This window comes from Benincasa hispida, chromosome 12, assembly GCF_027475165.1.
Source record: "Benincasa hispida cultivar pf3 chromosome 12, pf3_genome.v1.1, whole genome shotgun sequence".
Classification (NCBI taxonomy): Eukaryota; Viridiplantae; Streptophyta; class Magnoliopsida; order Cucurbitales; family Cucurbitaceae; genus Benincasa; species Benincasa hispida.
Genome location: NC_143489.1, coordinates 65,991,016 through 66,018,530, shown reverse-complemented (window position 1 = coordinate 66,018,530; position 27,515 = coordinate 65,991,016). Strand labels below are relative to the sequence as shown.

Genomic DNA, 27,515 nt, shown 5'->3' with positions numbered 1-27,515 from the left:
GAAAAAAAGCATATTAGCACAAGAGACGAAAGCGACCTTATCCTATACAAGAGATCAGATAAAGAGTCGTGCAAAATTGTCATCCTTTAAGGGGACACTCCCAGGGTGCCTCGAGGCTATGCACACAATGTTATCCAACCTGAGAGAGACCATGGGATATGTTGTCACACGTCCCACTCTCACTTACTATGAACATTCTCTTCATTCACCTTGGTATTGACCTACTCAAACACCATCCTTTAGGGGGATAGTCCCAGGGTGCCTCGAGGCTGAGGATAGATCTCACGGTGTGAACATTATGGAGGAACGTGTAGAGATTTAAGTGAAGTATCATATACCCTAAGTACCTCCTACTGATTATGCCACCTAGGGGTTCATTAACTTAGACAATCCGATTACTGATTTTATCTAAGTGTGAGTTTAATTTGCTAAAAAATAATTCTTGCTTGTGATAATTAAACAAGTTCGAATCAAGTTCCATTAAACACTTTAACAAACTATCTTCAAATTTGCATACATGCAACAAATCTATCTAATTCACCATTCTAGGTAGGTTCTCAGGTAGGGTTGTTCCGTTTTCGTCACATTAAATATCCCAGCCTAGACAGAACCCGCCTTGGACAAAAGGTTCCTTATAGATAGATTTAGTACATATTTAATCTTTTATTAGTCAATTTATTCCTATTAAACCGATTAAGATTAAACTTACATTTCTAATCCCATTAGAACCATGATCTTAGGTCTATCTCAATCAAATTTTAAAACTTTTTTAAAACATGATTCAAGCCTAAGTTTACATGTCTTTCTTATTGATTTTAGTTCTAATTTCCACTATAACTCTTATAAAAGGAAACAACTAAAACCATTCACATTACTAAGCTAGACTAGGTATTTATAATCTTATAAATTTAACCTATGTGTCATGTTTCATACAATGTCCGTTCATTACTATATAACTCTTATATAAATTGTAATGAACCAAGCATACATGCTTCCATACACCCTTATACTATAACACTTATAACATAAAGATGATGCATGAATATGCTTAATGCAGGCGTATATATAACTCTTATATAATATCATGCATTAGCATGCTCTTAAAGTAATTTAATCATGCAAGCGACTATATTATAACTCTTATAATATAATGATGATGCATGACAAATGCATAACCTATGGTGGGATTTAAAGCTATATGGCATACTATATGACATATAGTTTAAACATACATCTCATGTAAATTCACCAAAATTAATGGACCAGGATGATTTGCCTAAAAAAATGGAATTAAATATATCTATTACATTAAACCATCAAGTAAACTGGTTCAAACAGGCGAACCGGGTCTTGAATCACTCGGGCAAAGTCTCACTCCCTGATCATGTAACTTTTCTTTGTGATTGTCTAGTAATGATGGTCGAGTAACTATGCTTGTATAGCTACGATCGAGTACCTTTGACTATGCAATGACGCATGAAGGCCACTCGACCGTGTACCGCATCGAGTATAACACCTGTCTAAACGATCGAGTAGACGACAACTATGCAATGAATAATGATCGTTTAGACGATCAAGGAGCATGCGCCATGTAACACTTACCGTGTGTCGAGTAGTCAGTGACTATGTGATGAAATATGCTGGCCTACACGATCGTTTAGTGTGCACGCCTACCATGCAACGAGTTTTATCGTTTACCCCCATCGTTTACACGATCGAGTAGCCAACATAAATCGATTGAGTAAACACTTTACTCGTTCGTTTAACATCAGCCATACGATTGTTTAGTAAATGCTACATGATCAAGTTAGAACTTTTCTACCCGATCATTTTTCCAAATCTAAACGATCGTTTAGCCTGGGCTACATGATATGACCAACTATTGGTCTTTTTATTCCTCAAAGTAAACTGCATCCCCATGCCTTGAAGCTCCATCACGAGCGACTCTTATAGACTCAAACTCTTTGAATTATAGACTCGATAGCAAGTTAATATGCCCAAAAATACAAGGCCTTTACAAATTAACTTTGAAATGTAAAAGAAAGTAATAACTAGAGGTAATTATCCTAGAGACTCCATTAATTCACCTCCACAAAACTTCTAAGACTTAAACGTAATGTAGACATGCTTAAAATCCACCAAGAATGTAAATGCAATTCAATACATCAATGGATTTGGAATATTAGAAAAACTTGACTCTGATACCAATTGAAGGATCTCTTATTCAAGAGAACCATTGAATGGAAGCAAGATCTTTCCAAGCCTATTGGAAAGAATAACTGCATTCACATACATACATGAACAATTATACATTATAGAGAAAATTACAGCATGCTTTCTTAATAAAACAAAGGGAATCGAATGACATACCCTTGAATAACTCTTCTTCATGTATTCCGTCGATTTACACTGGTCAAACGTCCCAAAAAAGTCTAAACGATCACGAACGCAATGAACACCCATTGTAATCACGAACTGTCTGATCCTTGAATGGCAACCCTCGACACTACCACTCGATTACCTTGGTATTCTCAGAGTGAGAATCTAGGAGGTGTGGGCTCTATATGAATTTGGTAAAGGGAAGGAGTATGTATACGATCGAGTTAAACGATCGAGTAAGTGGGAAAAAGGTTTAGTTTATCATATAGACAATGGGTACTCGATCGTTTAGTAATGAGGAGCAATCGTCTAGTAAACTTCACTCGGTTGTTTAGTCTCTCGAAAGTGTTATCGTATAGCTTTCTATCACTCAATCGATTGTTATGCGATAATCATTCGATCATTTAAAAAATGAAAACTCTTTTCATTTTATTCTTCATGAGCGACTCTTACAAACTTAAACACTTTGAATACAGACTCGATAGCAAGTTAATATGTCCAAAAACACAGAGGCCCGTACAAATTAACTTTGAAATGTAAAAGAAAGCAATAAACAAAGACAATCATCCCAGAAACTCCATTAATTCACATCCACAAATACATCTAACACTTAAACGTAATGTAGATATGCTTAAAACCCACAAAGAATGTAAATGCAATTCAATACATCAATGGATTTGGAATATCAGAATAATTTGGCTCTGATACCCATTGAAGGAACTCTTATTTAAGAGAACAATTGAGCAGAAGCAAAATCGTTCCAAAACCATTGTGAAAGAGTAAAAAATTTACAAACATACAACCACAGTTATGCATCATTGAGTAAATTACAGCATGTTATTCATTAAAACAAAGGGAATCAAGTAGAGGTTATATGCTAAGTAGAAGTATACAAACATTAAGTGTTGGTGAGTGGATGGGTTGACAAGCAAACCCATCATGGCTCAAAGGGTAGGTCGTATAGGGTGTGGGGGTGGCCCATGATGAAAAAGGGACCATGATGTTTGGATGCCCAAGTATATGGGTTGGGCGATCGTGTACATGCCAATAGGAGTGTTCAAATAACCCAACGACCCGAACAACCCAGACTACCCAACCCAAAATATAAAGGTTGTGTTGGGTTAGTTTTGTTTTTGGGTTGGGTTGGGTTAAACTTTTTCTATTTTTGTTGGGTTGGGTTGGGTCATGGGTTGGCTAAAAAAAATTTAGTTTGACCCAACCCAACCCGAATTTTATATGTAAATAAAGTATACTATATATATTTCTCTTTGTTTAAAATTTGATTACTTTGTATTGATTAATTTGTGAATTTTAAATATTTTTATTTTAAAATTGTTATGATATTTGTCATTATTTGAAGTTTGCAATAAATATCTCTGATATAATTGGTATTTAGCATTTGAATTTTATGAGATTTTAGTTATTAGTCATGTGTTGCATATAAATTTACATATTTTTAATTAAAAAGTAAAACAAATTATAACTCGACAACCCAACCCAACCCAACCCAACTCGAATTTTAAGGGTTGGGTTGGGTTGGGTTAGAGACTTTCTTTGGGTTCTTTGGGTTACCAACCCAACCAACCCGAATTTTCGGGTTGGTCCAAAAAATACCCTAAATCAACCTAACCCAACCCATGTATACCCCTACATGCCAAGGTTTGTGGCTGAGGCTTGCACGTGGGTGCCCATGTGCACATAAAAAACCTCTTTAGATATCATACTTTTGAGGAATTCTTCTTCAAGTATTCCCTCGATCTAAACTAGTCAAGCGTCCCATCAAACTCGATCACGAGCACTAACGCAACGAACAACCAGTGCAATTCCACGAACTGTCGGATCCTTGAACCCAATCGGTAAGACTTGATCCTCGATCCTCAAACAGTAACACTCGACACTACCACTCGATTACCTTAGTATTCTCGATGTGAGAATCTAGAAGGTGCGGGCTATGTGTGAATTTGGTAGAGGGAAGGAGGAAGTATACGATCGAGTTGAACGATCGAGTAAGTGGGGGAATTTGAATGTCTATCGTATAGATAGGGTACTCGATTGTTTAGTAAACGAGAAGTTGTCGTCTAGTAAAACTTGTTCGTCGTTCACTCTCTCAAAGGGCTTTCGTATAGCTCTTTCTTTCACTCGATCAAAATGTAATACGATTAATGAAAAATGAAAACTCTTTTCACTTTTATTCTTCAGTTATTAAAATTGATCATAACTTCCCACTTCACGGTTAAAGAAGAAATAAATAACCAACTAAACAATTATCTTATAATTGTTTTTATTATAAATAAATATAATAACTAATTTATCATATTATGTTTATAACCTATAGTTTTAATATCACATCATATGTAATATATAAACCATAGTTCTTTTTTCCTTTATTTAATATAAATCATATTTATATTAATTCCTCCAATTAATGTATCTAATATATCAAATCAATTATATCACATATAATTGAACCAATTTAATTATATCATATATAATCAAATTCCCTCTTGTTAATTTTTTAACATTTCAAACTAACCCAAAAAATGATTCTCAACTTGAATCCATTGAGCTACCAAGGGGACCTTATGGACTTATAGCTTGAAGCTCCAATGATACGTGAATAACTGACTAAACTCTTTAATCACGATATCACCATCCGTTAACTGTCGGACATTCCACTAAAGACTGACAACTGTACTCTTTTCACTACAGATATATTTCTGTGTCCATTGGATATAACCAATCAACAGTACAATGACCCTTCACAAATCACTCGTAAGTACAGCTGGGTCAATTTACCGTTTTGCCCCTATAGTTACATCTAACTCCTTAAGTACCACTGAATCCTCTAATGAACAATACATCATAGTCCTACTATGAGTGAACATTTCTCGGGCCATGAGAAGGTGTGGCGCCATATTGTTCAAGCCCTAGAATCAACTTTTAAGGGAGCAATCTATCTATCTACCTCTACTTCGGGGAAGGAGTGAATTCCATCTTGTGTAGCTGAGTTCCCAGCTCCCCAATCAGACGAATCCGAGAATCCCCAAAGTGATAGGTTTGAGTCGACAATCTGGCCACTCGCACACATGCAAATCAAAGGACCTCCATCATAGGCATGAGTTCCTAACTCACTGATTAAGGTCATGTTACATATGGTCATCCTAGTGAAATGAAAGTCTTTGTCATGAACAACATTATATAACGAGACTAAATATTTCGTGGTCCGGTCTTATGAAAACTTCTTTGTATATGATACCCCCACTCCCATGTCTCCACTTGAATTATCAGGATCAAACCATCTGTAACACTTTACAACACTTGTAACATCTACAAAGTGGGTCGTATCCGTAGTGTCACCATGATAAGGTTTTCCTCCTATATCCATATACTACAGACCATTCAGGTTATCACTTAGGCATGATCTTACAACGATAACCAGGGATCTTAGTTTATTAGTTTGTGGTTAATGTAACTAAAATATCTCATATTTCATAGATAATAGTGAAGAAAAATATCTCATATTATTACATCACATATATTTGTTCATACACGTGTTTACAAACTACAGGACCCTACGAGATTTAGGGCATCAACCCCAACAGCCAAATCTATGGGAAATGTAGTGAAGCATCGTTGTAGATGTCTCTTTCATGAGAATGTTAGTTCTCGGAGTGATAATGGGCCTAGTGTTAATAGTACTACTACTAATACACTAATTGTCTCAGCCTCGGATGCCATTATTGATTGTGATCTAAATGAAAAGGTGGGCGAAGACGTTGTCTATGATACAATTGATAATGATTTCGAAGGTGATGGGACTACACCTTTCGAACATGGGTTAGAGGTTGATATTTATTTTTTCAAAGCCAATGTTAAGAATGAAGGTGATTTTGACATACTTCAGTAGTGGGAGATAAACAGTCATCAGTTTGAGGTTCTTAGCCGTATGACTAGAGATATTTTGTCAATTCCAGTATCTACTATAGTGTCTGAGTTAGCTTTTATTATAGGAGGATGTGTTGTTGATTCATCACGTTGTTCATTGACTCAAAAAATAGTGGATGCTCTCATATATAATCAAAATTGGCCAAAAGTTGATCCAATGGATCTTGAAGTTCATCATGAATTGGAAGAGACTTCATTATTTGAAGAAGATATTTATCCAATTGCTTAACTTTAAACTTTAATTGTTTGTATATTGTAGTTGCAACTTATAAGTTTGAAATCTTAATGAGGTTGTCTTTCTCTTAGTCTTAATTATATAGGTTCCAAAGTTATTATGGATAATAAAAAAGAGACCGAAGACCTTCCAGATTTTGCAAAGTTGCCACTTATCGATTAAGCATTTATCGTTAACTTGTGAATGTAAGTTTAACTTATCTTATATTTATATTTTTTAAAATCTTAATAAGGTTGTCTTTATATTCTTAATCTTCATATTAATTATATAGGATTTAGAGCATTTATGGAGAATGAAAGAGACATTGAAGAACTTAAAGATGTAATCGTGTTTTGTTGTTACTTACTAGTTACTTTGGTTGTATTTGTGATCAAGACTTGTAATGATTGGTTGTATTTATGACACTGTTTATTTTCTTTTTTTTTTATATGAGGCTATGAACAATGTAATTTGTATTTTGTAATATGAGGCTATGAACAAAGTAATTGATATTTAATAATACAAATTGCGAATAGATTGAATAAGACCCTCTCAACTCTCATATTAGCTTTGTTTTCAAATATATGTGATTCTTTAAACAATTAAGCTAACACAATCCCAAACTACGGACATTTTAAATATTAAGGGTTATCAAATCATATCAGTATTTTAATATCACTCTTCCATAAGTATTAAAATTTAAAATCGTATCTTAAATTTTAATCACAATCACAAATTAAGGAAGAAAAGTAATCATGATTGATAAGACAACATTCAATTCAAATTGACTAACTAAATTCACAAAAAAGAAAAAGGAAGATTAACAAATGATAAATTTTTACATAGTTGAAGGAAACCATAGAAGGGGGAAAATGAAAGTTTTTTTTTTTAGACATGAAAAGATTTGAAAGTTAAATTATCCCTACTTTTACTATTTCATTTCTTATTTTCTTAAAATTAGTTTTTCTAAACCTAGTTTTTAATTAGTTGACTCTTGATAGTTAATTTGTATTAGGATTGTTATTACGAAAATAATTTAGAAAAAAATATAACTTTTACCTAATCACATGCAAGAGTAGTAATATTGTAATAGTAATAGCAAATAGTACTAAATAATAAATAATTAAATATAGGATTTTAGTTAATTAATTAGTTAATGATCATTTCTCAAATAAAAAAGGAAAAAGACTAGATTGACCGACCGACCGTCTGGTCAGTTTTTTTTTTACTAAACAACGATTGAGGGCAATTTGGTCATTTTTCAAATCGATTATGGTCAGTTCGGTGTCAATCTGGTTGAAAAACTGTCTTTGATCGACTGATGATCATCTCTATCCACCTCCACTCCGAATAGATGCATCCAATTCCAATCTATTGCATCTTATATCGAAGAGTTGTATCGTATTAACATCAAATGCACTTATTCGACCTAATCCATGGTCTTTCATAATGGATACCTACAGTCAAAAAATCACATATGGAGTTGGAAAAAAACTTAAAAGCTTAATAAGAAAAAAACAAATAAATGTGATATCACATACTGTTATTGAATTTTTTATTGAAAAAGAAAAAAGAAAAAAATAATTGTGATGTCACATATTGTTAACAATTTTTTTATTAGAAAAGGAAAAAAAACACAAAAGAGATGTTTAAATACATAAAGTGTAATTGATATGCTTACTTCTAGAATAGTAAAAATGACTTGAGAAAAAAAATATTTTTAAAAAAATTTATTTTTATTTAAATACTTTTGGCGGAAATTGTTGAAAATATTATAAGTTATTTTGAGTGATGGCCCAACACTCTAACTTTTTCTAAAATGGTTTACTTTTAAATTAAATACTTAAAAATGTATTACAAACACACAAAAATAATTAAGTAAAAAGTAAAAAAAAAAAAAAAAAAAAAAGAAATAAAAAAATTGAAAAAAATACATATCTGAAGTTGAAAAATCGTAGACTATGTATAAGAATAAGGAAAACAACCCAAAAATGTGGGAATAATGGTGAACCAAATTGAAAAAATATATATACAATGCTAAAAAAAATCTATAAAAAATTAAAACAAAAAATTAGGAAGAAATTGATAAAATTAGAACCAAAACCAACAAACAAAAACGGAAAGAAGAAAAAAAAAATGAAAAAAAAAAATACTTGATGGAAATTGAAGGTTTAATTGAGGTATTTATAGAGTAAAGTATGTTTGGAATGTGTTTAATTAAAAAAAGTCATTTTGGAAGAAATTTGGCCTTAAATATATAAAACCTAGGATTCCTTTTATATATACTATAAAAAGAATCATAGATATAAATATTAAATATATGAGATTTGAATGTTTAAGCTCTTTATATGTTTGGATATACATGATAATTAATGGATGAAATTTAAATATTTGTATTTAATTTAACAATTTTGTATATGAAAATCAAAATTAAATAATTACTTAATTAAATTGCAAGAGACCCATTATTAATCATCAATTAAATTTTGTATTATTTAATTTGTTGTCATTTGTTTAATTGTTTAATCTATTAAAATAAAAATAAATGAATACTTTTATATTAAACATAATTATATTAATTAAATTAATTACTAAAATAATCAAACCAATATAAATTAATTATATATTGATAAATAATTATAATAATTTTTAAATAGTTAACCAAACATAGAATATTAAAGGTAAAGATATTAGTTGAAATTTGTTAAGTCTAAATAATATATTTATATTTATTAATTAATTAAAATTAATAGAAATTTTGAGATGAGTGGAGAAACAAACGGGCCTTGAATATATAAAACAAATCTTAACCGTGAAGATAAAAGTGGAAGTTGAAATTTTAGTAAAAAGTGAAATATGATTTGATGAGATTCTAAAAGCTTATGTGAAATCATCGGTTTGAAATATTTAAAAATGATTTTAATAAATTTGGTTTTTAATTATGTGTATTCAAACAAAAAAAAAAAAAGTTAAAAATTCTTTAAAGGTATTCTTTTACTCTCGTAAAATCAAATCCAAATGCGTTATTAATTCTTTAATACTTAAAAAAAAAACATTTTTGGTCCCTAAATTTTTAGGAAAGTCCCTAAATTTTTAGGAAAGCAACAATTTAGTCCATAAAGTTTGATCTACAATGATTTAGTCATTATACTTTCGACATTGTAACAAGTAAACAAATTTATCAAAATTAGATGTCAACTTTTAACACTTTATGGTGTAAACTTTGTATTTTGTAAAATATTTAGTCTCTAATTAATTTAACGGTTTATTTATATAAATCTCATTAAACCTCAACATTAATTTCTACGATACGGACTAAATCGTTACAAATTTTAAAATTCAAAGACTAGATTGTTACATAATAAAATTCATAGACAAAATTGTTACAAAATTAAAAGTATAAAGACTAAATCGCTACAAACTAAAGTTCATAGACTAAATTATTATTTATATAAAATATTAGAGTTTAAAAGTGATTTCTAACCTCCGATAAAATTTTCTAAAAACTATATCAATTCCCAACGAATTCTTATTTAGGTATATTTTTATTTTTATTTTTATTTTTTTTTTTGGAGAAAAGTATACTTTTATTAAAGGATTCTCTTGTATATCCAAAAATATATTAAAAAACTATATCTGATTATAAGGATCACACCTTCCTTTTATATTTCATCGTTATTTCTTTCTACATATTTCATCGTTATTTCTTTCTACATATTTCATCGTTATTTCTTTTACAATACGTAGAGGGGAGGAATATTTTTTATTTGAGAGGAGAATATTTAATACATTAAAGATAAAGTTAAGAATTTAAAAAAATTAAGAATCGAATTGGGAATCACCTCAAATTTTAGTAGCCACGTGGGATATTTAGCATAATCTTTACAAACAAGATAAAGTCAAAATCGTAAATAATTAAACTAAAGGGCAATAATTGAAAATCACCTCAAATATAGGGGCTTCATTTTTTAATCCGTGTCAGGTTTTCAAGCTTTCAGAGCGGAAAGTAGGTGGGGGTGACGGGTGGGGGATATATTGGCAAATAATTAAAAGAATAGGGGTATCCTCGCAAAAGCTTGATCTTAAAGTCGCATCGTAGCCAGAGGGTCGGTAGAGAGTCTTTTGGTGCTCTCTCCGTCGCGTAATTTCTGTGTCTTTTCCTCGCTGCATTTCTTCATCTCTGTAAGGTGGTCTAGTTTCTAGTTTGATTTTGGATTCCGTTTCGCGATCTACGAGAACGATCGCGATTTTTGTTTGTTGTGAGAATTCATCGAACAAACGATTTGTAGAAGAAGATTTAGAGTTCGATCGATGGAGGACGACGATTCATGGAATGTTCCCTTTCAAGTTTCATCTTCGCGACGCTACCGATCTCGGTCCGGTTCGTTGCCGACTCTTTTGTTTTGGAAATACTCTGTTTGATTCCGATTTTTTTTCTCCTGGTAATGGGCGTTATGTTTTGGTTGTCTTTTTTGTTTGCTTGGTGCAGGCGTGTACCAAGGAGATCATGAAGAAATCGAAGAGGAAAATTCAAGGGCTGAATTTTTATGTCCGTTTTGTGCCGAGGATTTTGATATCGTAGGTCTTTATTGTCATGTCGACGAGGAGCACCCGGTGGAAGTCAAGAACGCGGTATGCATATTTGATAATTTAGATGTATAACATAGATATGGCCGATCTATAACATCCTGTGATGAAAAATGATCGTATCGTCCCGTGTAAAACTTTTTTTCTTATTATTCTGGAAACGTTCTGGTTTGGTAGAGATTATTATGTACTTATTGTCACAGCTGATAAATGTTGAATTTTGTATTCTGTTCTGATTTCCCATATGAAATCTGTTCATTGTTCTTTTTTCAACTATGGTTTTATCGATCTTTTAGATTCCAGTTGTCGCCTATTTAACACCTTTATTTAGTGCTGTAAGGTCATTTTGTGAAGGTATCAAACTGCGTTTCTGGATAGCTTCATACCAAAAATTCTTGGTTTCTCCTAGGTCTAGGCTTTGGGGGCGGGTATAGGTGCGTTCCGAGTATAGGGGAGAAAAGCTCTTATTGGATAAATACAAGCTTCTATCTGAAAGTCAACTGACAAGTAACTCTCCTATCTTGTAAATATTGTAAAATCTTTACATCTTTCCAATGTGGGATCTCTAACATGTTCTTCAATATGGTGCCTCTTAGATTCACTATTCTTGAGTTAGATTCCAATTTTTGTTTAGACAGAATACGTGTTTGGGCTACATGAGCTCTAATACCATATATAGAGTTTTCATCTCAAACTCAATTAACATGGAGATCCCAGTATCCCATGTTTATTTAACATTGTATCAGAGTCCATGAAGCCCAAATGAGTTTTTGGTCCCCCCAACGAATAAAGGAATCCGATCCAAAAATGATAAACCAAAAAGGGCATCATCTTGTGAGGACACATGTTGAGAATCTCACATTGGAAAGTTTAGAAAGCCTCACAATCTTTATAAGATACTAAAGTTACCCCAACGAATAAAGGAATCCGATCCAAAAATGATAAACCAAAAAGGGCATCATCTTGTGAGGACACATGTTGAGAATCTCACATTGGAAAGTTTAGAAAGCCTCACAATCTTTATAAGATACTAAAGTTACTTCTCTCATGTCAATTGGTTTTGAGATGGAACTTCATGTTTATCTAATAGCTATGACTCTAGTTATCAAAAAGAAAGAAAAAAAGCCCTAGGATGGTAGTGAACTATGGATTATGACTAAGGAAATAGAGAACAAAATTTTAGTTCGTCTAATCAATAATATAAATCACAACCCTAGCTTTGTTCACTTTTCAGTTAGTTTATATCATTTGTACTATGTTACTCCGGTATGTGATGAGGAGAGGAAATAAAGGGACAAATTGAAAGAATTAATGTCATTATGGTGTCCTATTTTGTTCTTCCTGAAAGGTATCATCAGTACATACTGTAACCAGTTTTTATATTTGCCACTACAAAATTGGTCAAATGGGGAATATTCTCCCCTACCTCCTCATTTTATATCTCTTAGTTTGATTGCTGTATGGACCTTGTCAAGAATAAGATGCCATCAAAATTGTTAATTTTTTCTCACAATAGTATTATTGTAATTTCAGGTATGTCCACTATGCACGAAGAAGGTGGGAATGGATATTGTTGGCCACATCATCTCACAACATGGGAGCCTTTTCAAGATATCCTTAATCTTCCTTTGTGATTATTTATTTTCTAGTCTTGGATATTGTTTCCATCTTAACTAATTCAACTTTCACGGATTTACCACTTTTTCCTTTTAATTTAGAATTTGAAGTTTTGGAAATTTGTAAGGGCGTGTTTGAAAGTGACTTTAGAATGAAATCACTTTTGTCACATTCAATATTGCTCATATTTTTAAATTAACTTATTCAAAATCACTTTCGGTTGAATGGAAATTACTTTCTGAAAGTGTAGAACCAAATGTTAGAATGAGTTTATGAAAATGATTTTTAATACATCTCCAAATCTGTTTTTGGGCTAAAATTACTTAAAACAAATCCAAATCAATGCTGCTCTGCAATGCTGCTATTGGTGTCTTTGGATGCTTATGGAGCTTCAAGTCAATTCCTGAAATTGAAGGCCAATCCTGCCTGTCAGTCCTTCGTAATTTCTATTTACTGATTTGTAGATACTCCACTTCCTTGACTAAAAAATACGTGCAGCGACTCAGGAGATTGCGAAAAGTTGGATCCAATTCAACATTTTCGAAGCTAAGAAAAGAGCTTAGGGAAGGAACCTTGAGATCCCTTCTTGGTGGTTCTTTACACTCTGCCCCCACAAGTACTGAGCCTGATCCATTGTTGTTCTCATTTACTTCTAATCTGCCTACGGTCAGTAAACCTGCAAGAGTGCAGTCTCAGTCGTCAGCTGAAGTAACTTCGTCACAGGAAAATCCCAAGGTTCTTCCAGAGAGGAGGTAAGAACCAAACCCCCCCTCCCCAACACACAAGGAAAAAAAAAAAACTCTCCTGCATGATGATTTATGTAGGGATTAAATGGAAATATATAAGACTATTTCTGCGTTACTTCGCCTTTGTACTTTGTTTCCCATTGAATTCATATCATATCATATACCTTCTTGCCAACATGAGCATAGTCTAGTGGTAATTGATGTGTTAGAGGTTGGAATCTTCATATCACACATTTGTTGTAGTAATGATATATACCTTACTCTTCCCCTTTGCATAATCTGACACTGAACTTATCATGGCAGCAATGTCTCAAGGTTGCCGGCTTCAAACAAGGATGAAAAGGAAAAGGCTCAGAAATGTGAGTTTGTACAAGGGTTGTTGATGTCCACTATTCTTGATGGGTTATGATTGGTTATGGGGTCGTCGGAAAAGGAGACCTTGCCAGTTAAAGTACGGAACCATGAGCGTAGGTTATCGGGATGGATCGGTCTGATTTTAATATTGCAGCAGGTGGCACGGCAATAGTTATTAGGGTAAACTATGCAATGTTCTATTTTCCAAAAGTATATATGTTCATAGATGGAACGATGGAAGTTCTTGTTTTATCAACATTTAGTATTATGATGATAATATGCTAATGCAACTCTTAATCATAGATAACGGGCCGATCCCCTAGAACTTAAGAGTTTGCTTGGGAAAATAATGTTAATTTCAAGCTATTTAAAGTTGCCTTTGCTATAAAATGTGTTTGTAGACTTTGGTATATTTTAGGTTTATCCTAAAATCTGGATTGAACTGTAGCATAGCGGCCTGTTTGATATGTAAATTTAGATTCTTAAAATTCATTTTTTAACCCGTACTAGCCTGTAAAAGTATAAAATCGCATTTCAAATTCAAACGGATTCCTTTTGTGTTTAATTAAAATGTAAATCATCTGAATTTAAGATTTTTGGTTTCAGAGTTTCGGCTAGTTGTAATTGACTAATCGTAATAAATAGAGAAAATATTGCTTAATTATATGTTTTATCCCTTATTTTTATTATTTATTTATTTATTTATTTTTTAAATTTAGATCCATTTGATAATCATTTCGTTTTTGGTTTTTGATTTTTGAAAATTAAATCTATTCTCTTACCATTTTTTTTTATCATGATTTGCATATTTCTTTAAGTACAATGATTGAACTCTTAGACATTTAAAAAATAAAAACAAGTTTTTAAAAACTATATTTTAGTTTTTTTTTTAGTTTTCTAAACTTGGCTTGATTTTTTTAAACCATTGAAAAAGTAAATACCAAGATAAGAAATTTGATGTAAGTAATGTTTATATGCTTAATTTTGAAAAATAAAAATAAAAAATTAAATGATGATCAAATGTGGTCTTAGTTTTTGCCCCTTGTTATAGTAAATACTATTTCAAAATCTTAATTAATTACGGTAAATACTATTTCAAAAGTTTCATTTGTTACATTATTTACTATTTGCTATAGTTTTTACCATTTTACATTCATGATTTTTTTATTATTTGCTACGTTTATTACATACTTTTCAAACTAAAATAGTTTACATTTCACATAGATACTATTATAATAAAAACTAAAATTAATAATCTAGGAGTATAATAATCAACTTCTTGCCTCAAACATTTTTTTAATCTTTTATTGTTAATCATCTTTAAAATTAATTGCATATAAACTTGCATAACTTTGAAAAATAAAGCCAATTTTAGAGGAAAGAAATCTCCCATTGTTTGTCCATTTCTTAGAAATTTGGATGAGGAATTGGTAATTTTTTCTTTGGGAAATACAATTTTCCCAATTAAGTTTTGTTTTTAATACAAATGAGGTATCAACTTGACTACTAAATACTGAGTTAACATAACTAGCAAATTTTTAATAGATAACGAGAGGAGATGTTTATAAGCCGAAAAAGGTTAGATATTTCATATTGGGCTACGATACTTGAATTTCACAAATCCAGCAACAAAAAAATACAAAGGAATACGACCTAATTCAAACATTAAGGTTGAAAAAAAATAATCCTAAAGAGCATTCAGGAAAAAAAGGATACACGAACGAGGGAAGATTAGAATTTTTGCTTCTCTTCTCTCATTCATTTCTCGACAATTCAACTTCTTTTCTTGTCGATTTGCCTTTGTTTCGACCTTAAATTCGTCTTCGGCAATTCAACATTCATACATTTAAATTCATTTTTTTTTAATGAAAATATTCTATCGGAATTTCATTGATATCGTGAAATTACAAAAGGATAAAAATGGCGTGTGAGATTTACATAATTCTGTTCCATTGTGATATAAGAGACGTGAGACTATAATTACTTAGATTCAATTTAACATCATTTTTGTTTTGTTTGGATTACTCTTTTTGCCTCCCAAATTTCTCTAAACTAAAATCACAAGGTATTTGATCATTTAAAAAATGTATTCACTTTTGATACACTTGTTCTCTACAATTCTTGTTTTTTTTCCCCTATATTATGGTCTTTTGATACCCATTATGTCAATTCACTTCTGCTGATCTATTTTGTTATCTAGTTTTTGTTTTTTTGTTGAATGATCATTTCTCTGATTATACTTTTCAACACACTTCCGATTTCCATTTTTAATTTGACTGATTGGGTTTCATGGATGAGATTTGAGTTTTATTTATTTTGTTAATTTTCTAAATCATTTTATTTATTCTGTTCCATGGTCATTTCTCTGATTATGACTAATTGGGTTTCATGCAAAATGAGAAAGCCAGTGATTCAAGTATATCAAAATCATATAATATGCTATGTAAAAGCTCATTATATGTATTGATGTACTTGAAATACATGTTATATGATAATTGATATACTTGAATATGCACCTCCCACTCGCATGTTTTTTTTTTTTTTGGGGGGGTGTTATTTTCAAGTTTCCAACCTTCATGTCTGGTTTGAGTCAATTTATTAATTTTTTTTTGGTTGGATTTGCAAAGTTTAAAATTGTGGCCCGTCTGTAATATCCTTATATTTTTTTTTAGGAGAGATTATGCACTATAGGTTATATTATATGTTATATAATATAATCTATAGATTATATGTTATATGTGATATAATGTATAGTTTAATATATATATTAAAATAGTTATATATCTTAAATTCAAATTTTGAATTTGAATTCCAATTAATGACTCCCAAGGAAGTTATTTAGGGAGTTACAGAAAAGAGTGGTTGGTTTTAGAAACCAACATGATATCTCATTTGAAAGACACAAAAGTGTTATGAGATATCACTTGAAAGACACAGAAGTGTTTTGTAAGAAAAATAGAAGATCATTTTCATTCTCTCTCAACTCTGTGTAATATCTATCGAAATTCTTCTCTAAAAAACAAAATCCTCCCTTTATCAAAATTGATTTATATATATATATAAGCCCACACACTCTCAATTGATTCTCATCATTGAGAATAACAAGGAAGAAATTGTGGTGGTGTCATTTTGGTTCACTATACATTAAGTTCGTGTTTCCGAGTTCGAGAGATCAAAAAGAGTTTTGTTTGTGTTCGTGTTGTGGAGAGGAAATATGAAGAGTTGAACTCTTCAAGGGTAAGCCTCTCGATCCCTTTCTCCTCTTTGTTAAATCAGGTGAATGCATGCTTAATTAATTTTAGTTGATCTTGGTTTATGTCACTCTAAATGTTGTGTTCCGTAAAACGAAATTGGGATATAACGATAGTCAATTGCTTCCGCTTCGAGGTATTATAGAGTTTTTGGTGGGTGTGGAATATGCATTTTGGATGTTGATGGTTTGCACTTGGATGTTTCGAAATTGGCATAGAATTTCCTACTTTAATTCTGGTGGTTTGTAAGGGCCCGATGTTCTCTTGGGCATTTAATTCTTGCAATCGAGTCTGTATCTAGTTCGTGTTGTTTGTGATGAGATTTCGACTTCAATTTGGAGAAATTTGGAGTAGAAATGTAGCAAAACAGATGAACGGGCGAAGTAGAGGAAGCTTTCTACCCTATAGCATAAGGTTGGAACGTTGCGACACTCGCCCTATGCTATAAGGTAGAAAGCCCAACGTCGCTACGCTCCAACCGCAGTGTAGGGGTACACAACAGAAGCACAAAAGCTAGCGATAGAACGCTTGACTAGAGCGTTGTGACGTTCTATACGTGGTAGCAAGCGCCAAGTTGTAGTTCTAGTCTGTGGCTTCAAGCTTATCTGAAGGCATTTTTTTTTAAAAATGTTTTTATTAATTATTAATTTATAGTAATTAATTATTTTTATTTATTTTTCATTAATTAAATTAATATAAGTGTTATATTAATTTAAATAATGTTTAGGATGTCAATTTTGGTCTAATGTTGCTTTTATAATTTTATTATACATCTGATGTATGGTTAATTTATTATATTGCATAGTGTATGTCATATAATATAAAAATCCCATCATAGGATAAACATTATTTCATGCATCATTTTAATATAAATGTTATATCATATAGTTGTATGATTTAATTAAGTATGCTTGTGCATCAAATTTAATATAATTGTTATATTATACATGCTCATGAATGTTATTTTATTTTCATTATTTTATTGTATAATTGTTATGTATGTTAATGAACGGAAATGGAATAACGTTACCTGGGAACCGACCTGAAAGGTAAATTAGATAAATATGTTATAAGCATGCAATGAATGATTAAGGTTTATTAAAGTATTTAATAAACAAGAATCATTATTGTTAAACTATATGATATAAGAGTTATACTGGCAAATTTAAAAATCATTTAGTAAAATTAATTAACCGAATTTTTCTAAGTAAATGAACCCTATGTTAAAACACTCAGTGGGAGGAAAATGATGTATATGATACTTAAATTTCTTTTTATGTTTCTCCCTAAATAGTTCACACCGTAAGTATGTTTGGCCTCGAGGCACATTTGCTTGTGTCCCTTTATAGATGGTGTTTGCATAGGTCAATAACAAGGTGAATGGAGAGAGTGTATAGTAAGTGAGAGAGGAATGTGTGTTAACACATCCCATGGTCTCCTTCGTTGGTTCGGTGTATAGTTTCATTCTCGATCTGAGGCACCTTTGCTTGTGTCCCCTTACGAATGACATTTTGCATGAAATTTTACATTAACTCTAGAAATGGATAGAACTTCTTTAGTTTTTATCCCAATAAAATTTTCTCCTACAATTGACTCATTGGGTCGGAACTCTAGAGTCTAAAATGAAGGGTTACACTTACAAGAAGTTGCAAAGTAAGTTAATGATTTCTGGACCAAAAAACGGTGACTAATTGTTATAGGAATAAAAGTTATTTTAGTGTAATGATTAGTTGAGATTGTCTCAGTTAAGTGAAGGAGTAACTGATCACCCTATGGTGGCTTTTATCCCTACTCACTAAACCATCATTGCAAAATAAATGTCACATAAGGTACATTAGAATTTTGTTAAATTGATTAGTTTTTCATTGGTAATGCCTTCATTAACTAATATAAATAATTTGTATGGTTTCAGCAAACTTCATCATGAATAGTGCTACATTAAATCTGCTAATAATCAACCTTGTTATAACCCTGTATTTATATGTCTTGGTTGAGGAATGTCCTCAAGTCCCTGTTGCTAATGTAGCCCAAAATGTTCGGGAGGCATATAAAAGATGGCTCAAGGTAAACAAAAAGGCCCAAGCGTACATCTTAGCGAGCTTATCTGAAGTCTTAGACAAGAAACACGAACCATGGTCACAGCTTGTGAGATCATGGATTCATTGAGGGAGATGTTTGTACAACCATCCACCTAACTCCGACACGACGCTCTTAAATTCATTTTTAATGCTCGTAGGAAAGAGGGGGCATCGTTTGAGAGCATGTTCTGAACATGATGGTCTACTTTTACGTGGCTGAGATGAATGAGTCTGTCATCGATGAAGCCAGTTAGGTTAGCTTTATCTTGGAGACTCTACCTGAGGGTTTCCTCTAGTTCTATAGTAACGCTATCATGAACAAGCTAGACTACAACCTGATACCCTTTTTAATGAGCTATAAACTTATCAGTCCTTGATGAAAGACAAGGAGTAGAAGGGAGAGGCAAATATTACCACTTCCACAAAGAAGTTCCATAAAGATTCAACATCTAGAACGAAATCTGTACCTTCTTCTTTTGGAACCAAAAAGTGGAAGAAGAATAAGGGAGGTAAGGGGAAAGCTAAATTTGCTACGGCCTAGAGGGTTAGAAAGGCCAAGGTTGCCAAGAGAATCTGCTTCCATTGCAATCAGGAGGGACATGGGAAGAGGAATTGTCCCATTTATTTAGCAGAGAGGAAGAAAGCCAAGCAAGATAAATATAATTTACTGGTTCTGGGAACCGTTTAGTGGAGAATGGTGATTTTTTCTGGATAATTGATTCAGGCGCCACTAATCATGTTTTTTTTATTCTTTTCAGGAAATTAATTCCTACCAGTAGCTCAAGATTAGTGAGATGACGACGTGGGTTGAAACAAGGCACGTCATCTCAACGATTGCAGTGGGAGGACTTCGATTACTTTTTTAGAAAACATATTTATTATTAGATAATGTGTATGTGGTTTCGAATATGAAACGAAACCTTATTTATGTTAAAACTTTGCTCGAACAATCTTATTCTGTTAATTTTCTTATGATAAAGCGTTTGTCTATAAGAATGGTGTGAATATTTCAACTGCAAACCTAGAAAGTAATCTTTATGTGTTAAGGCTATTAGCATCTAAGTCCCTCCTTAATATTGAAATGTTTAGAACTGTAGTAACTCAAAATAAAAGAAAAAAAGTTTCTCCTAAATAAAATGCCCAACTTTGGCATCTAAGATTAGGTCACATAAATCTCAATAGGATTGAGAGGTTGGTTAAAAATGGACTTCTAAGTGAGTGAGAAGAAAATTCTCTATCAGTATGTGAGTCATGCCTGAAGGTAAAATGAGTAAAGACCTTTTACTAGAAAAGACCATAGAGCTAAAGAACCTTTGGAACTTGTACATTCGGACCTCCGTGGTCCTATAAATATTAAGGCAAGAGGAGGGTCTGAATATTTCATCTCTTTTATAAATGATTATTCAAGGTATGTGTATGTTTACCTAATGCAACATAAGTTAAAAGCCCTTGAAAAGTTCAATCATCCACACAGAGCCCACCCTCTAGATTCTCACACCGAGAATACTAAGGTAAACGATTGAGCAAGTGGGAGATATTGCATTAGGGCTTTAAACTTATGTTGCATTAGGGCTTTAAACTTATGTTGCATTAGGTAAACATACACATACCTTGAATAATGTAAACGATTGAGCAAGTGGGAGATGGAACAACCTATCGTATATGTCGATGCCTAATTGTTTAGGAAAAGCTATGCGATCGTCTGGCAAAAGCTATGCGATCGTTTAGCTCATCGTTTAGCTGAGTGTCTATCGTGTAAGAACACTCCACGACCGTTTAGCTAACTTCAAGCTTTTGCTTAGTAAATCTAATTTACTTGATAACTTTTCTGTGAGAATTTTCCAAGAGTGGAAATCTCAAACAACGTTACTAAAAAATAGGAAAATTGTTTTCCTCTTATCTCACGGTTACCATGAAACCAAGAATAACCTCCCACTCAATTGGTTATTAGAGAAAAAGAGATAATTATCCAATAATTAATATTATAATAAATATAAATGATAACTAACTTACTATAATATGTTTATAACCTATAGTTATAATATGTCATTTCATAAAACATATAAACCATAGCTCTTTTTCTATTCCATGGCACTTAATGTAAATTTTATTTACATTAATCCTCTATTAGATGTATCTCATACACCATACTGATCATATCATATGTAACTAAATTACCTCTTGTCAATTTGAACATTTCAAATCAACACCATGAACTGATCCTCAACTTGAATCCATTGAGCTACCAAGGGGACCTTATGGACTGTAGCTCGAAGCTCCAACGATACGTGAATGATTGACTAAACTTTTTAATCATGGGATCCACCATTCGTTAACTGCCATACACTCCACTAAAGACCGACAGCTAATCCTTACTATAGATATATTATGTGTCCATCTTAACCAATCAACATTGCGACAACCTTTCACAGATTGCTCGTAAGTACAGCTCGACCAATAATCGCTATGCTCCTGTAGTTACATCTAACTCCTTAAGTATTAATTATCCCTCTAATGAACATAAGTCATATTCCTACTATGACTGAGTTCTCTCTTCCAAAGAGAAGCTGTGGCAACTATGTTTAAGCCCTGAAATCAGCACTTAAGGGAGCAATCTATCTACTTACCCCTGCTTTAGAGAAGGAGTGAATTCCATCTTGTGTAAGTGAGTTCCCAGCTCCCAAATCAGACAAGTCCCCAAAAAGCTAGGCATGTTGAATTGGTAATTTGGCCACTCTCGCCCATATTAATCAATGGACCGCCCTCAAAGGTAGGAGTTTCCAAAACACTAAGGATTAAGGTCGTGTCACCTATGGTCGTTTAGGTGAGATGTAAGTCTCCAGTATCAACGATGTTATATACAGAGTCTAGTCATCTTGTAGTTCAATCTTATACAAACTCTTTGTATAGGACACCCCCCTTGCATGTCTCCACATGAATGGTCAGGATCTACCATTTGTAGTAGTTTACAACACTTCCAAACCTCTGCAAAGCAGGCCGTATCTGTAGTGTCACCAGGATCAGGTATCCCACCTTAATCCTTATACTAGAGATCTATCTAGGTTATCACTTAAGGCATGATCCACTTGTATATCACATAGACATACTTAAGTTTACATAAGATAACCATGGAACTTTGTTTATTGGATATGAGTAAATGCCAGAATGAAATAACAGTTATTTTATTCATAAAACAATGTGTATAATTACAAACAACGAGACTCCAGGAGAATTAGGACACCAATCCCAACAATCTCCCACTTGTCCTAATGCCTCGGGAGACTAATGTACAATACAATATAAAATATGTACAATATACAATAAACTAGGGCATACCTCAGTATCATCTCCCACTTGCCCTAGACAAGATGCCGCATGTCCCGTAGACCCAGACTCTTCAGGTGAACCTCAAACACTTTAGCCATGAGAGCCTTTGTAAAGGGATCAGTAACGTTGTGCTCCAACGCGATCATCGTGACTGTCACATCACCGTGATGCACAATCTCCTTCATCACGTGGTATTTTCGCTCTATATGTTTACCGCAACGATGATTCTGAGGCTCCTTCGAATTTACCACAGCCTCATTGTTATCATAATAAAGAGTGATAGGCAAATCCATATTTGGAACAACTTCCAAATCCGAAAGAAATTTCCTCAGCCAAACAGCCTTCTTAACTGCTTCACAAGCTGCTACGTATTCGGCTTCCATAGTGGAGTCCGCGATGCATCCTTGCTTGATGTTCGCCACACTACAGCCCCTCCATTCAGAGAGAAAACTGACCCCGATGTCGATTTGCAAGAATCTCTATTGGTTTGAAAGTTAGAGTCCGTGTATCCTATAAAGATCAGATCCTTATCTCCATACACGGGCCTGTAGTCCCTTGTTCTCCGAAGATACTTGATGATCGTCTTGACCGCCGTCCAGTGATCAAATCTTGGATTGGACTGATACCGACTAACAATCCCTACTGCATAGCAAATGTCGGGTCTGGTACACAACATTGCATATATTAAGCTTCCTACAGCTGAAGCATAGGGAATCCGTCTCATCTCCTCAACTTCTTGAGGTGTCTTAGGACATTGATCCTTAGACAAAACGATTCCATGCCTGAAGGGTAACAAACCCCTATTGGAATCCTGCATTTTGTACTTGATCAACATTTGATCGATGTACGATGCTCGAGACAGGGCTAACCGTTTGTTCTTACGATCTCAAAAGATCTGGATCCCTAGAACGTACTGTGCTTCACCCAAATCTTTAATCTAGAACTGGGCAGCTAGCCATTTCTTAATGTCAATCAGATACCCTACATTATTCTCAATGAGTAGGATATCATCCACATACAGTACCAGGAAAGCTACTGAGTTGCTGTGGTCTTCTTGTAGATAGAAGGCTCATCAACATTCTGATCAAAGCCAAACGACTTGACCGTAGTGTCAAATCTAATGTTCCATGATCTAGATGCTTATTTCAACCCATAAATAGATCTATTAAGCTTGCAAACTTTTTGCTCTTGATCTGGAACTATGAATCCCTCTGATTGAGTCATATAGATGGTCTCTTCAAGATTACCATTAAGAAAGGTAGTCTTGATGTCCATTTTCCATATTTCATAATCATAAAATATGGCTATGGACAGGAGAATCCTAATAGACTTGAGCATGACAACAGGTGAGAAAGTTTCCTCATAGTCAATTGCCTCGACCTGGGTATAACCCTTTGCCACGAGTCGAGACTTAAAGGTTTGCACCTTTCCATCTACACCTCTTTTTCGCTTATAGATCCACTTACACCCAATAGGTCTTATTCCATCAGGTGGATCAACAAGCTCCCAGACATATTTGAAGTACATAGACTCCATTTCCTGGTTCATGGCTTTAACCCATTCATCTTTGTCAACATCCTCCATTGCTTTCTTAAAAGACAATGAATCCTTGACCTCATCATTCAAAATGATGTTTTGGGCTTCAGTCAAACCCATGTAGCGATCCAGTGGGTTCATAACCATCTCACTACGTCGAGGCAGTCTCAACTCTTGAGTTGGTTGATAAGATGTTCCGACCTCAATAACTCTTGTTGATCTGTCGGCTTGTTCAACAACTCTTGTTGAACGCTCAGTAGTCTTAGTCTCATTGGAAATCTCATGCAAAACGAACTTACTTCGTGGCTTATGATCCCTCATGTGGTCTTCTTCCAAGAAGATAGCATTTGTAGAAACAACACTTTGTTCTCACTCGGATCATAGAAGTATCCACCTCTCGTTTCCTTGGGGTAGCCTATAAAGAGGCAAACCTTCGAATGCGGTTCCAACTTCTTTGGGTTAAGTCACTAGCATATGTGCTGGACAACCCCAAATCCGGAAGTGGCGTAAACTACCTTTACGACCTCTCCACAACTCAAAAGGTGTTCCAAAAACACTTTTTAAGGGAACGTTGTTCAGGATATAGCATGCAGTTTCCACTGCAAAACCCCAAAACGAGTCTGGAAGATGAGCATAACTCATCATAGAACGAATCATGTCCAACAAGGTTCTGTTTCTCCTTTCTGATACACCATTCTGCTGAGGTGTACCAGGGGCTGAGAGTTGAGACGCAATCCCATGTTTTATCATATAATTCTAGAATTGGAGGTCCATATACTCTTCACCATGATCAGATCATAGTGTTTTTATCTTCTTACCTAACGAGTTTTCAACTTCAACCTTATACTCCTTGAACTTGTCAAGGGCTTCAGAATTACTTTGCATTAGGTAGAGATACCCGAATCTTGAATAATCTTCTATGAAAAAGATGAAATATTCATACCCACCTCGAGCTCTAACATTCATCAGACCACAAAGGTCTAAATGTACAAACTCCAAGGCTTCCTTGGCTCTGTAACCTTTTCCAGTAAAAGGTCGTTTGGTCATCTTGCCTTCGAGGCATGATTCACACACCGGCAAGGAGTTTTCTTTTAAACTCTTTAGAAGTCCATTTTTCACTAACTTCTCAATTATATTGAGGTTGATGTGACCTAACCTTAGATACCAAAGATGAGCGTTTTTCTTAGGAGAAACCTATGGTCTTTTAGCTGTTGTTGCCGTACTGAACATTTCAGTGTTAAACAAGGCTTTTATGACTAACGACCTTAGTACATATAAGTTACTTTCCGTTGAACCATAACCAATCTCCATTCCATTCTTGAAAATAAACATTTTATTCTTAGAAAAGAAGATGGTATAACCTTGTTCAATTAGACAAGTAACCGAGATTAAGTTTCTCTTAATATGAGGAACTATGAAAACATTATACAGTAACAGTTTCTTGTTAACAAATAACTTCAGCCTACCTACGGCAGCAGGTGAAACAACCTCACCAGTGCCGACTTGTAGAGTCATCTCTCCCTATGGCAACATTTTCCAGGAACTGAATCCTTGGTAAGAGGATCTGACATGATTGGTAGAACCCGAATCTAAGATCCTGGCAGAATCATCATTCTCTAGCAAACACGTCTCCAAGACCAATAAATTAGATTTTCTGTATTTCCTCCTCTTTTGGAGAATAGTGGGATCAGTGTTAGAACATCTGATACTACTGGTTTCGTCTTCCATCCTTTTGTGCTCGTAAAGTAAGAACTGACGTTCAAATAAATCTTGCAATGAGTCCATGATCTCGCATGAAATGACCATGTTCTTAACCCTTTTGGCCAACGAATTAGCCTTCATCCGCACCTCATATGCATTGCGAACACTTCGTGGTGCATCAAGGGTTGGGACTTGAGGACATTCCTCAACCATGACAAATTTGAGGTTGTTTGCCACGAAATACGTTTTACACGATTCTTTCCATATAATCGATCATAGTAAAGGCACTAAACGGAAATACTAACGAGTTGCTAAAAAGAAAAATACATTGACCTACATTAGGTTTAAGCAAATACCCATTGTAAAACAAACAATGTTGATAGCTGGTTGAAATATAAGTTATTGCAGCCTTTTATTTAGAATTATGAGGGCTAGCAAGTAGAATATGTGGTGGTTATACTAAGAATTCATGTGAAAAGTGAGCTTGTGTCGATCAGCATGGGAAATCTCTGCTAACCCAATATTATGCGTTATTCTGCGTCAAAATGTCTACTTTTGTAGCTATCGCAGGAATCGATTGCATGCGGTGAATCCCAGATCATCGCAAGGGTGATCATATACGTTCATTGAATGGATGTTGCGGCCTGCGTATTTTATAACAAAGGGTTTAGTTTACTTAGAAAAAACACGGCTAAGGATTTAACTGACTTTTAGATTTGCCCAAGAGTAACTTTTACCTTGGATAGTTAAACAACTTTTGATCATCATCCATTAAACTCTTTAACGGAGTCTTTGACCAATTGTCGCATGCTTGTAGAAAATCTATCTAATTCACCTTTCAAGGTAGGTTCCCAGGTAGGGGTGTTCCGTTTTTGTCAGCTTAAGAACCCTAGCCTAGCTAGAACCCGCCTTAGACAAAAGGTTTCTTATAGATAGATTTAAAACAAATTTAATCCTATTAAACCGATTTTAAAAGATTAATCTAGGTTACTAAACTCTTTAGAACCATTTGAACTTGGTGTATCTCAATCCAATTTTAAAACCTTTTAAAAAAAACTTGAGTTCACCCTAAGTCCGCATGCAACTCTTTCTTATCGACTTTAGATCTAACTTCCTTTATAACACTTATAAACGGAAACAACCAAAACCATAATGCAAAGCTAAGGCATGCAAGTCATTCATAATGATTATAAACAACCTAAGTGTCATGCTTAATGCATTGTTCATTCATTGCTACTTTTTTTTATATAACGCTTATACAAAAATAGCAACAAAACAAGCACAACATGCTTAGACTATAATAAAAGGATGATGCATGATAATGCTCACTACATGCAAAATATAACTCTTATATTTCATGATGCATGTGCATGCTTTCATGTAATTTCTTCATGCTAGATTATAATATTTATAATACATGATGCATGAAAAATTGCACAACTTAAGGTGGGTTTTTAAACTATATGTCAAACACTTTGCCATATAAACACCATACATCACATGTATAATAAACAAATGTTGATGAACTGAGTAAAATTGCCTCAAATCCTCAAAACTAAAGCTAACTATTATAAAACCAAGGAGTCTCCGGTTTAAACAGGCGAATCGGGTCTTGAACCGTCCGGGCGAAGCAACGCGTCTCCAACCATCGTGCACCAAACTCCCCGCGACCGTCTACACAAAAGAACAAACACTTCGCTCTATCGTTTACCAATGCTCCCAGAGATAAACAATCATTTAGCAATGATCATGTACCTTTTACTAAACGATGAAGCCCGCG

At 33.6% G+C, this 27,515-nt stretch overlaps 1 protein-coding gene across 2 annotated transcripts; it reads left to right on the top strand.

Annotated features, from left to right (window-relative positions):
- The first annotated feature begins 10,494 nt into the window (after positions 1-10,494).
- On the top strand, positions 10,495-14,232 carry LOC120068362 (protein DEHYDRATION-INDUCED 19 homolog 4-like). 2 transcript variants are annotated; one of them, XM_039020098.2, is made up of 5 exons: positions 10,495-10,919; positions 11,028-11,170; positions 12,659-12,736; positions 13,235-13,494; positions 13,792-14,232. In XM_039020098.2, exons 1-5 carry the CDS (start codon positions 10,850-10,852, stop codon positions 13,895-13,897), a joined length of 657 nt encoding a protein of 218 aa, XP_038876026.1. In that variant the 5' UTR covers positions 10,495-10,849; the 3' UTR covers positions 13,898-14,232. The 2 variants fall into 2 exon arrangements, with proteins under 2 accessions (XP_038876026.1, XP_038876027.1); XM_039020099.2 differs by having other exon boundaries at positions 10,597-10,914.
- The last annotated feature ends 13,283 nt before the right edge of the window (positions 14,233-27,515 follow it).